This window comes from Nomia melanderi, chromosome 9 (assembly GCF_051020985.1).
Source record: "Nomia melanderi isolate GNS246 chromosome 9, iyNomMela1, whole genome shotgun sequence".
Taxonomy (NCBI): domain Eukaryota; kingdom Metazoa; phylum Arthropoda; class Insecta; order Hymenoptera; family Halictidae; genus Nomia; species Nomia melanderi.
Genome location: NC_135007.1, coordinates 8,376,634 through 8,391,874, shown reverse-complemented (window position 1 = coordinate 8,391,874; position 15,241 = coordinate 8,376,634). Strand labels below are relative to the sequence as shown.

General features: G+C 34.9%; 2 protein-coding genes across 2 annotated transcripts; one reads left to right on the top strand and one right to left on the bottom strand.

The window, feature by feature from the left end:
- Positions 1–4,221: 4,221 nt before the first annotated feature.
- LOC143174902 (uncharacterized) lies at positions 4,222–6,281 on the top strand. Its single transcript, XM_076370680.1, has 5 exons — positions 4,222–4,546; positions 4,934–4,962; positions 5,744–5,885; positions 5,963–6,085; positions 6,139–6,281. Exons 1-5 carry the CDS (start codon positions 4,222–4,224, stop codon positions 6,279–6,281), a joined length of 762 nt encoding a protein of 253 aa, XP_076226795.1.
- Positions 5,937–7,969, bottom strand: LOC116427840 (putative enoyl-CoA hydratase). Its single transcript, XM_031978646.2, has 4 exons — positions 7,528–7,969; positions 7,169–7,422; positions 6,803–7,097; positions 5,937–6,718 (listed from the first exon to the last, which is right to left on the bottom strand). Exons 1-4 carry the CDS (start codon positions 7,637–7,639, stop codon positions 6,441–6,443), a joined length of 939 nt encoding a protein of 312 aa, XP_031834506.1. The 5' UTR covers positions 7,640–7,969; the 3' UTR covers positions 5,937–6,440.
- Positions 7,970–15,241: the final 7,272 nt, after the last annotated feature.

Below are 15,241 nucleotides of genomic sequence, written 5' to 3'. Positions count from 1 at the left end.
GTATAAAGGAGGAGCTGAAGTGTCCCCGTGGTTTTTACGCTTCACCTAGCGTATGAAAATCCCGCCGTCCGGATCCGTTTTCCTGGCCGCCATGGTCGTATCGTTCGGGACCGAAGGAAAACACCTTCGGACAAGCTCTATTCGGGGGACCGGATTTTTCGTAATCCGCGATACCTCCGACGGAATATCCTTTCGAGGCGGTAGAGCATATACAGGGTGAGCCACGCGGAATGCGGCGGTATAAATGAACTTTTTGCTCGATGCTATTTCACGGTTGTCCGAAGGTCGTGTTTTATCGTACGGTTACGTGTTATTTTTTATGTTACAATGTTGCACATGGTAACGGGATGGTCTGACGATCGTTGCGCACTGTGATTGTGATATTTATGATGAATGAATATTATGATGTACGTTTTGGTCGGTTTTCCTACTGTGTGTAATTTCGAATGAGGTGTTTAGATTTGTTTGTTTGCGAGTCACCCTGTACACTTGGGTTAGATGTAAGATGTTCATAGACTTACGGGTTTATGAAAGAATTTTGGTAGAAAATATGTTTTTAAAGTCTGGAAATTTGAAGGAGACCTTGAAGGAATCAAGAAATATTTGTTTTGGATCTTGGAAGAGATTTTTTACGGGTTATTGTGCACGTCGTGTCTCTTGAAAACTGAAACGACATTGGAGATTGTCATCGAACCACGTTCCTTTGGAACATGCTAATATATTAGAGTTTAAAGGCGAAAGTTTAGGATAAGTACCATAATAGAATGTAATACAGTTAAGAGGCAGTTTATGAACTTCTCGGGTCGCCCACACGATTTGCACATGCGCATTGTGGTATGTATTTTTATTTAACGAGGAAAAAAGGCGGAAAAAATGTTATCCCTATGGAAGTTTGGATTAGGTTGATCTGGTGGTCAACCGACCAGTCGGGTGAGTTTTTAAAAAAGACGGTACGTTTGATTCACCCTCTATATAGCAGACAACGAAAATAATCAAACGACAGGGTGATCAGAAGACTATCCATGTGAAGACTGCCCGGTATATCGTGGGGTATTGAAATAAATTGAATGTATATTATATAGTAAATGTATATCGGGATACATAATACGCTGAACATTTCTAGCAATTTGAATGCTATAAATAAAAGCTATAAAATGTTTACTGTACTGTTATGCATGGTGGACCCGACTAAAGTATTCGATAGATGTAAAGTTTGTTATTGTCATGATAACACGAGCCGAGAATTCCGTATGTAATGAGATGATCCCTGGTATGCTTGCAACTACGTTTGATAGTAAACAACGAACAATACAACGTTTGGTTTATTCTGGGAGTCATTGATGGCGAGACGTCGCAGAGAACTGAACAGATCAGATCCTAGAAAGTATAAAGACGTACAATAATAACCAATAATTAATTGATTATCTTATTAACTATTGTTCCCTGTTATTCGTATTAGAATAAAGTTTCAATTTTTGGTATTTATTTAACCCCTCCAAATCTGACATAATAGTGTACACTGTTTTAGTACTTCAATATGTAATAAATATTAAATCTGTGACAGGCAATCACCCTTTCTTTGAGCTTGTTTCTATTAAGAAAGTAGTGTACTACCACATTTTATTCGAAATACATATTATTATTACATAGTAATGCATTGAACGACAGTCTTTCGTCGCCGGATGACCACAAATTTCTACGAAAATCAGTTGTAAAAGAATTAAAGTAAGACTGTTGAGTGCTATGTTCTGTTGCAATTTCAAGAGAATTGCAAATTAATGAAGTTCATACAGTCGAGTTCGTTGGTAATCGTTTTATTTATACATTACGGTCGAGCACACAGTTAAGGGTAAGTAGCAAGGGTTGGTCAGGTATATATCGACCTGCTGGTACTTTGGTCACGTAAATTTGTAAGAATTTGAAACCCAAGACGTAAGAAAGATAACTAAAGACTTATTAAACTAGTCGATAGCAGGCAATGAATTAACCCCTTGCCTTATAATAACACACGAGACTCGTGGCGAAGATTTCAAATAGAATTTAACAAATATAAGTATTACTAAGGTCCTGTGAATTCAATTGAAATATTATTCTTTTCTTATTAAATTATTATACTTCGGAGCAAATGTGGACACAGGATATGCCTAGAATTTTTCTTTTTTTCCCAATAAATTATTAATGACAAAGTAGTTATGCCGATCTCAGTTCAGAAATAAATCGTAGAGCAAGAGGTTCAAGACATTCGTTGCTTAATACTCAAAAAAATATACCGGGAGTAAAACTTCTAATAAAGTGTATACTTCTTATAATTCTGCAGATTAATTTAATAAAACATATTTCAATGAAATAAAACCGAAAGCAAGTCTACAAATAAATAATTGAACAGCACTTCGTTTAGTCAGCAAAACCTTCCTTTGTCGCTCTATTTCAAAAGTTTGAAAGACTCGACATTCTACATGCCAAACTAATCGAATAATAGATTTGAAAAGCTGTATTCAAGTGAAATGAAAATTTATCTGACAATTAATCATGCCCTGCTTTCATTTAAAGAGAGGAAACGCGATCGGTCTCTCCCATCGGAAAGAATTTTGCTTTTGCGAGCTCACCGCTAACAATAACACACTGCAAGATCGAGAAGTGATTCGTGAAAGGCTCTGGCATCTTTCTCTGAAATGCCACGTACCCACTAATCAGAAAGAGGATCCTGGGAACCGCCCTTTTATCTGCTAGATCATTCTTCTTCCTGGTTTCGCTCGATCATTGTAACATCTAGGCGTTATTTAGAAATGATACGTAACAAGCTTCGATTCAGCACTCCTTCATTGCATTACTCAATACATCTTCGCTAAAAGTGCTACTCAACTCACTGGTTTAATCATGAACGCCAAAGCGGAATTAAAACTATACAAAGCAGTTCTCGTTGCCAGTACGTAATTCAATTGAGGATAACAGTGAATACGATATTTTTTTCCATCAGTATCAATATTATGATATTATTATGATACAATGATTACCTAAATGCAAGCGTAATAAACTATACAATGTGATTCTGTTTTTATAGAATTATTTACCATAACGATTCCATTTATTTCGAAGCTGAAAATTAATGGTTTGAATTTATAATAGAAACTAGACTTTCAATAACAATTGTCTTGTAAATGAACTGTGAAGATTTATCTGTGTATCTACTTATATTTTCTATTGAAGGTTTCGAGTGTTGAAAGATAGAATGAAACTTCATTAAATATTAAAAAAGTTCTCCAACTTTGATACGTTGAGTGGAATACGATATTAAAAACAGGCTTCTCTTATTTTGCTTACTATCACTTAGCTAATAAGGTGCTAATAAAAATTCAAACATGAATTTCCAAGTATCGATTGGAATTATTTACAGCTTCTAATTTCCATGTTGCACGACAGTCTTCGGCAAATAAGACTCGAGTCTCTGGAAACCGATTCACGATCCTGATCCTAGATCTGAATCTATCAGCTGACTCGACCTACTTTCAATTACAGGCACGCAAGGCATTTTCAGTAGCCCTGAAACAATTTCCAGTTCCCTACATCACTTTCCAGTGTGTTCCACAAACGCGAGATTATCAAATCCGTCAAAAAAATTCTAATAATCTTTCCAATGTTCATCAGTCAGTTTCATCAAACACTGGTTAAAGTATTTAGTTCCAACTTTATACAGATTCATTTCACTAACTCATAAAAACTACAACTTTCGCATTGACTTTCATTACAGAGGGTGTCCCGCAGAGAATGGTGCAATTGGAAAGAGGGTGATTTTGCATCAAACATAAATCTTTCGGAACCTTATCGATGAACATCGTGATAATTGAGAAAAATTAACGTTGAAAAGAAAAGCACTGAAACGAGTCTACAAACCTACAAGTCCAATCATTAACAGCAAATTTGAGTCTAAAGAAATCAATACGCTTCTAATTTTCTAAGAACCTTACCCTACCAGATAAGTCACTTCTAATAAAAATACACCACAAAATCAAAAAAAAAAAAACGATTAATAAATATATTTCAGATCTAAGCCACGTCGATCCAGTCCAAATTTTCGGACTCGCACCACTTGAGATCCAGACAGCTCAATTATCCGGCATGACTTGTCGCAAGAATCTCGATCGGCCCTAAACGAGGATCGTCTAAGCTCTCAGCAAGATCCGCAAGTTAGCTTTCGACGAAGTCCATTCGGTCCCAGTGAAAATGAACACGGCAGCCGAAGGAGAGGCAAAAAATAGGGCCAGAGTCCTTGGGAAAGGTAATACTGAAGGAAGAAACGAAAGAAAGAACGGCGTCGGCGCTGATCGCGCAGATTTGCGGGCGCAACATTCACCAGGTCGAGCAGGGAGGAAGGCACCTGGTGGGGAGTGCCTTCTGGTTACGAAGGGGACTCTCGTCCTGACTCCTGGTTACAAGGAGGAGGAGGAGGAGGAGGTGGTGGCGGAGGAGGAGGGATACGAACGATTGCGCAACAATGCACCGCCACCTGCACTCGTTTCGTCACACAGCTTCAACTGGCTTGACGGTGGTTGGCCGGCTCGCATTACTTTCGCCAATTAAGTCCCGTGGACGGTCGTTGTTGTTCAACTTGAATATGAAATTCCACAATTATTCGGAATTCCAGTCCAATGAATACGCCGGCCACGGTGACCGCCCCGAAGAAATCTGACCTAAAGCTACGATCTGCACGAGTCCTGCACATGTCTGATGCATCTCTGCGTGGACCGATGACGACAAATATACGGCACAGCTGTAGAAACGAAACTGATCGATTTTTATAAATTATTACTGATAAGCATATAGTCGGAACTGTTAAGTTTGAACATAAAAAAGACGCGATGAAGATCCGAAGAATTATAACTGTGTCATATACTAGATCAGTAATCTTCGAATCTATAAAGTCGCCATTTGACAGGATACCTGTTGTTTGTATTACTGTTTTTGGTAATTGTGTTTCAATAAATATAACTAATTTCTTTGGGAATGTTTAAAATAGTTTATCTATTTATATGTTATATCCATATTGCAGCCAGTTTGGAATGAACTTTTCTTTTGTTATAGAATGGTATCTGGGAAAGTGGCATAGATTTTTATAATTGGTTTTGTATTGCTTCTTAATACTTGAGCTAGCTTTTTCTAATTGCTTTTTCATTTCTTGATGAATTGTACATTTATGGGTTGAAAAAGGAACGAAGTTCGACGAAAGAGTATATTGATACCCATATGTTTGACTCTGAAAGCGTTTGTAACGTTACCATCAGAGTAATAAATTCTGGATTAAAGAAAATCTGATTCTGAATTTTGAATTTGTAATATCTATGAATATTAAGAAGAAAAAAGATAAAAATAGATTGTCTTTCCTTAATAGTTACTTTGGGAAAGTGGAATTTTAACAAAAAAATTCAGTCGTACCATGAGTTATAATCTGATTTAAATAAATTAAATCAATATATAAATTAATTATAAAAACTGTAAATTTTAAAAACTGTCCTGAAATTTAATACTCAGACTTCAAAATCATTTACTAAACAGTAAAAATTATCTACTTCAATTGTTTTAACCTCGTTATTTTTTTATTACAATATTGTTCCTTCATCTGATAATTCTGTTTACTTTTGTACTTCTTGTTTATGTGAGAATTGATACTATGACATCGATTATAAGAATTAAATATGCTGGTAAGAATATTGTCGTTAAATGCATTGAATTGTAAATTAATTCACAGATTCGATGTATAGTTCCTGTCAATAATGATCAAGAACATGCACAGAATGATGAAATTGAGAGAATCCTTTTGGTAAATATTAATTGCCCACTAAAATTAATATTAAATTATATTAGAAGTGCAATAGGATTAAATGAATCAGGTAGGTTACTGATTGAGAACCAATAAAACCTTGAAGTTATTTGTACTGTGATAATAAAATAATACAAATATTTGTAGTTGAATTCGATTTATGTGATGAAGATCAGTGCCAATTAAAAAAAACTTCCTTTTATGAGCCTTACACATCTGGTCTCAATATCTTTCAAGCAAATCTATCTTACTTGATAGTCATGTACGAACGTAAGTACAATCATTGCATAATATATTATTTGTTTTAAATGTATTATTTACAGGAGGCGAGAATGGTAAAATTGTAAATTATGTGCCACTTATAAACGGGAAAGCAGCTAGAAGGTGCACTGACACAATATTAAAACCTCAAATTATACAAAGAAAAGGTTCTTCTAATAAATCTATATCAAAGAGGAAGTCATAATAAAAATAAACTGACAACCTTTTAGGGGTAGTAAATTTGTAAACATTTTCAGAAGATATTTTCCATATATACAGTTTTATATACAATTACTATGCGTAAAACGGTTTCACGGAAAATCAGTCGTATTCAGTATAGTATCTGTGTAATATTAAAAATTTTTTACAGAAGATCTTTATCCAAATCTCTCGGAGTAAAATTTCTTTCAGTTAAATTATGAAATTTTCCATGTTTTCCTAAACCTTCTGTTACAAACCGCTTTGCCCCTTCAACGCCATCCTCAAACACTAGATGAGAGCTATTATCTTTCTCGAACTGTAAAGCCTCTTCTAATTGTTTGGCACAAAATGTTGCATAGTGTGTGGATCCACGATCTGCTAATAGTGTTTTCTGTGGAAATTTGACGAGTGATCTAGCTAAGGTAGCTGCATTACCTAATGCTGTGAATGAAAAAGAACCGTCAAATTGAATGAAGTTACATTGTATTATGTATTTTATTATGAATTATTACTATCCAATTCTACCTGTACCAGGAGATACACATTTAGTAGCTAAACCCCAATTAATAGCTTCTTCTGCAGAAATAGCACGACCTGTTAGAATGACTTCCATTGCTCTAGAATATCCGATCATAGCAGGTAAACGAACGGTACCACCACATAATATAGGAATACCAAATCGCCTATTTAAGAACCCCATGATTGCAGTTCTGTCTACTACCCTCATATCACACATTAACGCAAGTTCAAAACCTACACCTACTGCATAACCATCTATAGCAGCAACCAAAGGCTTTTTACTTAATTCAATTCTGTCAGCCTATAAATCATTGATTAACTAATATAATGTAGCAAATGTACCATATTTATATATAAATTTAAGTACTTTACCAATGGCCCAAACTGTGGTAAAATCTCTTCATTTTTTCCATCATACTGTGAAATTTCTTTCAGATCATAACCACTACAGAAGTTACCTCCAAATCCATGAAGCACGCCCACAAAAGAATTCTCATCATTTTCAAATTTTTCCAATTCTTGCACCAATTCTTGCGTGGTAGCGAGATCTAAAGAATTCTTTTTGTCAGGACGATTTATCCCAATTGTGGTTACACCTTCAATGAATTCCACTAAAATATTCTTCTCTGAAATAATATATAAATATTATAGATATATATGTTATGGTACTTGTATTGTTATCGTTTATCGTATTTAGTAGTATGCTTTAATGTTTACGTATAATTATTTACCTTTTTGTTCTTCAACCTCTTTGCTTTCAGTCGATGTAGAGGTTAAGGTTCTTCTAAGGTAATCTTTGCAGGAACGATTAACAGTCCCTGACAGCCTTTTTAATACATACATTTGTGACACTGGAATATTCAGAATTCACAAACAATCACAATACACCTCGAATAAATTTGTTACCGGTATCAAATATCGGAGACACTTGCACCACATACAACTATCCTGTATGAAACATTCGAATATGGTAATTGTTTCTTATTGGCGCAGGTTTAAGTACATAATAAATATTTAAAGGATAATAAGTTATACTTTTTTCATGGCATTAAAATGTTTTGAATTCGTTAAAATAAATATTATGCATTAAAAATTGTATCTGTTAAGGTCACTTTTAAAAATAATTAAAATTTAAAAGTTTTTGACGCAATGAAGAATGTGGTCAAATAAATCCATGCTACCATCTATGACAAAGTGTTTAAACTACTAACAGATTCACGAATCTTAAATCTATGGTAACTGTTATGAAACTTTTAACAGATACCGCCATCCGTGGCGATATTCTAAAACTGCTCAACAATTGTTGCCGATAGAAGGGAATATTGGAATAGATTTGAAAATACATTGTTTTCGTAGCTCAATTTTTCAGAGCATTAAAAACACATTAACATTTCCATATTATTTGCAATATTATCATTAAAGTATTAACATTTTGTTTCTTATTCGTTACATCTAAATTATTGAACTTCTAAATCACCTTCTTTGTTACTATTTTTATTTTAATATAAAATCTTTATTAAACATTCAATTTTTAAAACATTTAGTGAAATAAATACATTATCCAATTTCATGAAAATTATCAAAGAATTAATTGTCTACACTGCCCTTCTAAAAGGGTATTCTGAATTCTGAAACATTCATCTCCTGGTTTATTGCTTTATTATTGTTTTCTATTTCACAGAAAATGTATTTAATGAGATCATGTTATCTAAATCTAAAATAAAAATATCTATCCCTTTATTTCCACTAAAAAACGAATATTTATGGTAAAGATAATTGTAATTTTCTTTTAACATCGTAACAAATATAGCAATAATGGTAAAGGATTTAATAAAGGATTTTATAAATTGTAAAGGATTTTTTGGATCGTTTTTGCTTTTGCTGGATCGACGATTCAAAAAAGAAAAAGAAAAAAGGAGAAAAAGCGAGTCGCAGACGTCGGCGCCAGATCTCAAAGGTACGGTAATATGACACGGACTTTAAGGGTGGATGGAAGGGGTCAAAGAATCGGGAGGAGAATTACCTTGAGATTACGAAAAGTACAGAGGTAGAAATTGAATACGACACTGCTAGGTGGAACCATTCGCATCCGGGTCATTAAAAGCGGTTCCTCTGAACCCTACGAATACTGCCGTCACAATGCACAGCAATGGGAATAATATACTCTATTTACAAATTAAAATATCGGATTTCAAAATATTCCGCACGGTATTTTATCAATATTGGCCCCATCTGTGCCTCGCGCAGCCTCACAGTATTATTAAAATTATCGGGTTAATTACTTGAAAACGATGTACCATTGCTAATTAATTTTTAAATATAACACAATTCTAAGTAATTTTTTATTTAAATATAACCATTAGAATCTTGATACTTTTAATACATAAAACAATTTATTCTAAGAAATGATTTCCTTAAAATTACAAAAACAAGCGATAATCTTTCATTTATTTGTAACTGCTTTTAATGTTTAATATCTATTATTTTTTGTTTATAAAACATCCTTCATTATTTTAGAATGATTATGTTCCTTATTCATTTAGAGATATAGTCGTACTTTTTACAAATATTGCAACAGATAAAATATACACGGAAAGACGAAGTAAGTACCTTTTTAAATTTTTTCATTAGTTTCTTTTAGTAAAAAACACTGTTAGAATTTTTACGGGAAAAGGGTGCCATAAACTTACCGTTGCCCAGCTAGAAAAATCTTCCGACCAATATTTTTAAAGGCCAAAAAACTGTATTCGGACGATAAGTCGAGGGGCGAACGGAGTCGGGAAGTCAGCTTTTTTAAGCAACGGATTTTCACCGATTTACAACAGAGTTGTCTGTTTTCGAGCAAACATTGGTCTCGAAGTCTGGCACTGTTATTTTCTCTTACATTTTTTTGCATAATATACCGACGAAAATGGCCAGCTAAAGGGTACCACGTTTTGTCCTCCATCCTCGGCTAACTTCGCGAGTAAAAAACGAACGGTAACGCTGTAAATTATTTGCCCGCGGCTTTTTTAAACGGTATTTTCTAACGGAAAAAACTCGGCCCCACTAGCATTTTCACAGTAACGGAAAAAACTGGACATTTTTGGATAGCGCGAACGGTTTTATGACAGGCTGACCAAAAAATTGACGCAAAAAACGATCAGGGCCCTTCTTTCGCACAGTTCTCTTTTTCGTTGCTATGTTTTGGAAGAGACCATTCTTTACCTTAAAAAAAGGAGAAGTTTCACGAAAAATTAGAATCATCGATAATCAAACCACTAGAACGAAATGAAACAGAATTAAACAAAGTGAAAGCGTAGACGATAAAGTTGTATACTATTTATGATTAATTATTATATTTTAAATTAACGCAATAATATTAGCTTCTTAACGTAATCGAAAAAACGCTGAGTGCCTCGTAACAATTTACCCGATTTATTCATTTTTTCCCAGCCGTCTACATTTTTAATTATTATTAACCGCCGTTAATGGCGTCCGTGTGTAACCCGTTGGAAATTCCGTTCTCTTCCCGTTGCGCCGCGTGCCGCGTGCAATTCATTTTCATTAAAAGGGAAAAAGTAAAATGGCGTGGGTCGCTTGTTACAAGAGAGTGGATAATAAGAAATTCAGCCGGGGCTCTCTGTTGCGCGATTGTGCCGCGGATTACGCTACACGAAAGTCGATAATATCATATTCCATTGTCGCGCCGGGACGCCGCTTTATATAGTGTAAACGCTGCCAGCCGGGGATTCTCGTTAAACGTGGCCCGAAGGCTCTAATTAAAATAATAAACGGAAAATTTCTGAGTTTCCAGCATTTATTGAAAGTGCCGTTCCCAAAGGGCGTATCCGTGCTCACGTACCTACATAACCTACCCGCGCGACCGCGCGAACACCCGTGGAAACGGGTAACAACCGTTTCTGTTCGCGTCTCTGTATATAAATGTTTCCATATTACATTGTGGAGCCGCCTCGACACAAGAGATCTCGACGTTCTAATCTCGTTAAAGGAGTGGAGGACGTACAATGCCGCTTCGCGACAGAGAACACGACATAGAACCGGAAGTAGTGCGCGTGGAAAGGAAAGCACGTGGATGGAACGAAAAAGAATTAACAAATGGTATTCAATTATGCCGTATAAAATTACAACATATGAATTAATTATGTACTTTTAAAATGCAAACTATTATATTGTAACTAAACCTTATTATTTTATGACTATATTAAAGGTATTAATGATTCACAAATTAATATATCCATAGACAAGGCTGACGGAATATAATGTTACTCTCACTAAATCAAATTCTCTGTTCCTACAGAGATAAAGTATAACAAACTTTGTATGAATCATATTCTATTTTGTCCTCTGAGTACATTCGTATCTATTAAAAACCATGAACGTTTAATAATAATAAAACACGCGAATATCGCGGTAACATTTCAAATCGAGATGTTCGTAGAACAAGGAATAAAAATGTATTTCGAAATGTACATAGAAATGGAAACCTTGCCGAAGGAAGTGTAGAGAAAGAATTTAGTATCGCGGCGAGAAGAAAAGACGCCGAGCAGATGAAAATAATATTAAAGAGGAAATAAGGTTGAATGCGTGGGAGGGAGAGAGACGAAGAGACAAAAGAGAAATAAAGGGAGGAGGGAGTAACCACGAAGAGGGGTTGGCGTTTTCATCGAAAAGGAAGGTTGGTTCTGGCGTCTCGTTACAGCGGTTGGTTGCTGAAAGCGTGGATGACGCGGAGGTGGCGTGAGGCGGTAGATGAAAACTCCCGGAGGGTGAAGCGGTCCTGCCGTGTTTTTCGCCGATTGAATCAATTAAAGAGGAAAAACTCCCAGGGTAAAATATTCGAGACGTGTCCTTTCAGTCTTGTACCGCGAACACATATATGCCGCGTGTTCGTACATACATCCGTACCAATCGAGACGCCGGCATGATGATGGCCGGCTTTCAAAATTGTCGGACTTTGTGGACCCCGGTGAATTGGTTTTCCCTTTACCGTTGAATAAGGAAAAAATATTGTAGATATTATTGCTTGACATTTTTCAATTCATGCTACGCCTAACAGTTAACTAGATTCAAATCTCGTTGTGTAAAATTGTATGTGTTTCTTACTGATTAAACTATTGTATTCTTATTTTATTACTGGTAATAAGTTTCAACGAATTTTATAGAATTTCGTGGTACAATAAAGAAAAGAGAAAATTACTAAATTATTTCTTTTTCCAATAAATACTGTTCTAGAGTAAATGGTTGAAGTAGGTTCATTTTTATTTTTTCGATTGGTGATTAATATTTTGAAACATTAGATGTTCGTTGGTAGATTTGTTTCTGAATTTGCTTTTGTATGTCACATGAAGGGTGCAAATGAATATTTTAATAATAATAATATTGATATTGGGGTTCGGTCAAGGATTCTTATTTACGTCATAATTAGCATTTTACTTAGATACTTTCGAAATGTGTGCATACATAATCATAAATTAATAAAGATAAACGATAAAGAAAAGCGATAGCATTGGCGACTGAGATGTCAGGCAACTGGGTTTAATCTCTTAATTACCAAGGAATAGACTCGCGTGCAGCCGCTCTAAAGTCGTTGGAAAGATTAGTGGTAACACTACTCTGATAATCCCCTCATCCGGCTTGTTTGTTAAATAATATCATCGCGATCTTGCTACAGGATTGCTATAATCTCTTCTGCTTCGCTCGTATAAGATGAACGAAATAGTTTGCATCAAGCTACTGAAACATACAAATTTTTATTCAGCCTATAACAAGAAAATTGTTCCGGATATATCATAGATTACAAATTTATTCGTAAATTTTCACATCTCGAATTCTTTCAAACGATTTCGTCGCAATAGCCGCATGACATATTTATCCTTCGAAATAATTATTCTCACCTTTAAAAAGCTTCTTTAACAATGAATTTAGTCATAATAAATACTTCCAATATACACGTAAAGTTTATATGTACGATAAGAATATACTAAAATATAACATTGTACAAACTGTATGAGAATGCGTGATTATGCACAATTTATTTGGCTGACAATACAGTGACACATGTAGAAGAAATCTCAAGACCGCTTTCATTCATATGATATTTATTGTGTATAATTACCGCGTATCATTACAATTTCACGCCGACGACGTTGAATCAACGAATGTAAAAAACGGACAAAAAGTGATTGACATTGTTTCCATTAATTTACATGTGTTTTAAATATCCACAAATCATGTGTTTCAAGATACGTTATCGTCGTCTGAAAGCGGTCTTATAGTTATTTGAAATTCAATAACAATGAGTAATTGCACGCATGATTTGACTGGCGTATTGCAGCAGATATCGCAGCAAAGAGAATTAATTTGCGCGCCATTAATACATAATTAAATCCAATAAATTATTTGTTATCGTGTAGATATGCTTGTACCGAAGATGCCGTTTATCGTAAGTGGAGGCAAGCCAATTCCATAACAATTACGTCTGACATTTTACGAGTGGTATCGAAAGGATCGATTCAGCAGATATTGAAAGCGACCAACAGATTTCCTAATTGACAGTTTCGCACGGCGCTGTGTCGTTTCGATGGCACGTTCATAGTTCTGGTACTCCTAGGACCGTTAGGTCATTCTATAACTTTACGGTACCAATAGAACTTATAATACACAAAATAGAAGGAAACCGAACGCGACCCGAATTATACTAAACTGAATAATCTAATGTTTAGCCCTTTCTCAAATATCGTTTCATACAAAAAGTTGTCAATTTCGAAGCGTACGAAAGTACCACTGCCATCTAAATTTAAACCTTTCTCAAACAAATATCTCAATATTAACTAAAAATATAAAATTACATTCACATACTACTATCTTACAAAATCTATCATCAGTAATTCTTTTCAAATAGAATATAATATCCTATAAAAAAATGAATAACTAAAATCAAAGTATCTAAACAACTATCATATTTCCTTATTATACGTCATTCTTTACATCGACACTGTAACAAGCGATTACAATTTCCAAACTAATAAAAAATCATGATTCACAAGTTAACAAAGAATAGTCCAAAGTGTACAATAAAATTCTTTTATTTGTAACTTCTGTTTGGCTTATTTCTTCATAGATAATTACTCTATTTCCTATTGTACCGTCCATTACAGGATATTCCCTGTTTACTTCGAAAATATCTATGTGTCCCATTATAAATAACAATTGTTTGGAAACAATATTAATGAGACAATGGCGGTCCACCGCCTCAAAGAAGAACCTTCCCCGATTCCGTTTTACGATTCCCGATATTCCGAGGATGACCACCATTATCTCGAAGATACGCGCGTCCAATACACCCTCCACTCGGTCTCGTTCCTTCCCGGGGTCGGTCAGGTTCGTCACTAGGTATTAGGGTGAAAGTTCTCTGCTTTCGAATTTATTGTCGCTGGTCATATTTCTGTTTCTCATGGACTATCTTACACAGCGTGGATCTCGGTCTGCGAACAGTTGGCCGCAGGACACAGCGGGTCAAAAGTTTCGTGGTAGCGCAGCGAGTTTCGCGAGAAAGATTATCGGCCGAAACGTTCCCCGCCGGATGTCACGGATACCCCTCGCTTGACGGCCGTAATCCTGAAACACTACCCCTCGTTTATTCTTAACCTACAGTTAATAAATGTTTTCAAAGAATTACTTCGAGATCGGTGTGAATATTTCTCCACAAGGAACATTTTTTAGAATCAGTGGTGTATCTTTTGTAAACGGTAGAATGGTATAGGTTAGAATTATTAGTTATTGGATTGAAGCAGTAATATATTCAATATGTAATGTAATGTAAATTTGGTAATAACAGTTCGAAAGTCTGAAAGAATAAACGAAGTAAATACAAATAAAGTACATATGTTGCCAAATTTTCTTGAATCGAGATGTTGACCTTGTGTTTTGTGGGTATATTAAAGAAAGGATTATGGAGTTTAAACAATAAAATCAGACTAAAATTAAAGAAAATTCTATTACTCTCAAATGATTGTTTTCAGTGAAATTTATTATTATTTTTATTATTATTTCTATTTCTATTATTATTTATATTTTCTATTATTATTTCCATTTCCGTTATTATTTCTACTACGGAAAAATATTATTTGATTTTAGTACAAATCTGTAGCTATGAAAACGTTCGTGACCTAATAATAAAAGGTTACACTGAACAACGATAAAAAATGTGGTAGAAGAATTAGTCAGGTAAGTTAGTAAGGTAATTGATCTTAGCATTGGACACAGAAGTATAAACGAGTTACGTGGTCTGGCTAACTTTACGTGTTATGACGTAGAGGAGACAAAAAAGGCTACGCTGTAGATGTAGGGGATGAGGATCTTCTATGGTATCGCTGATGGTCCATGCATATGTAAAGATTTCTTGAAAGGGCTTCCTCTGTGGCAGTTCGGCTACAGAGATGC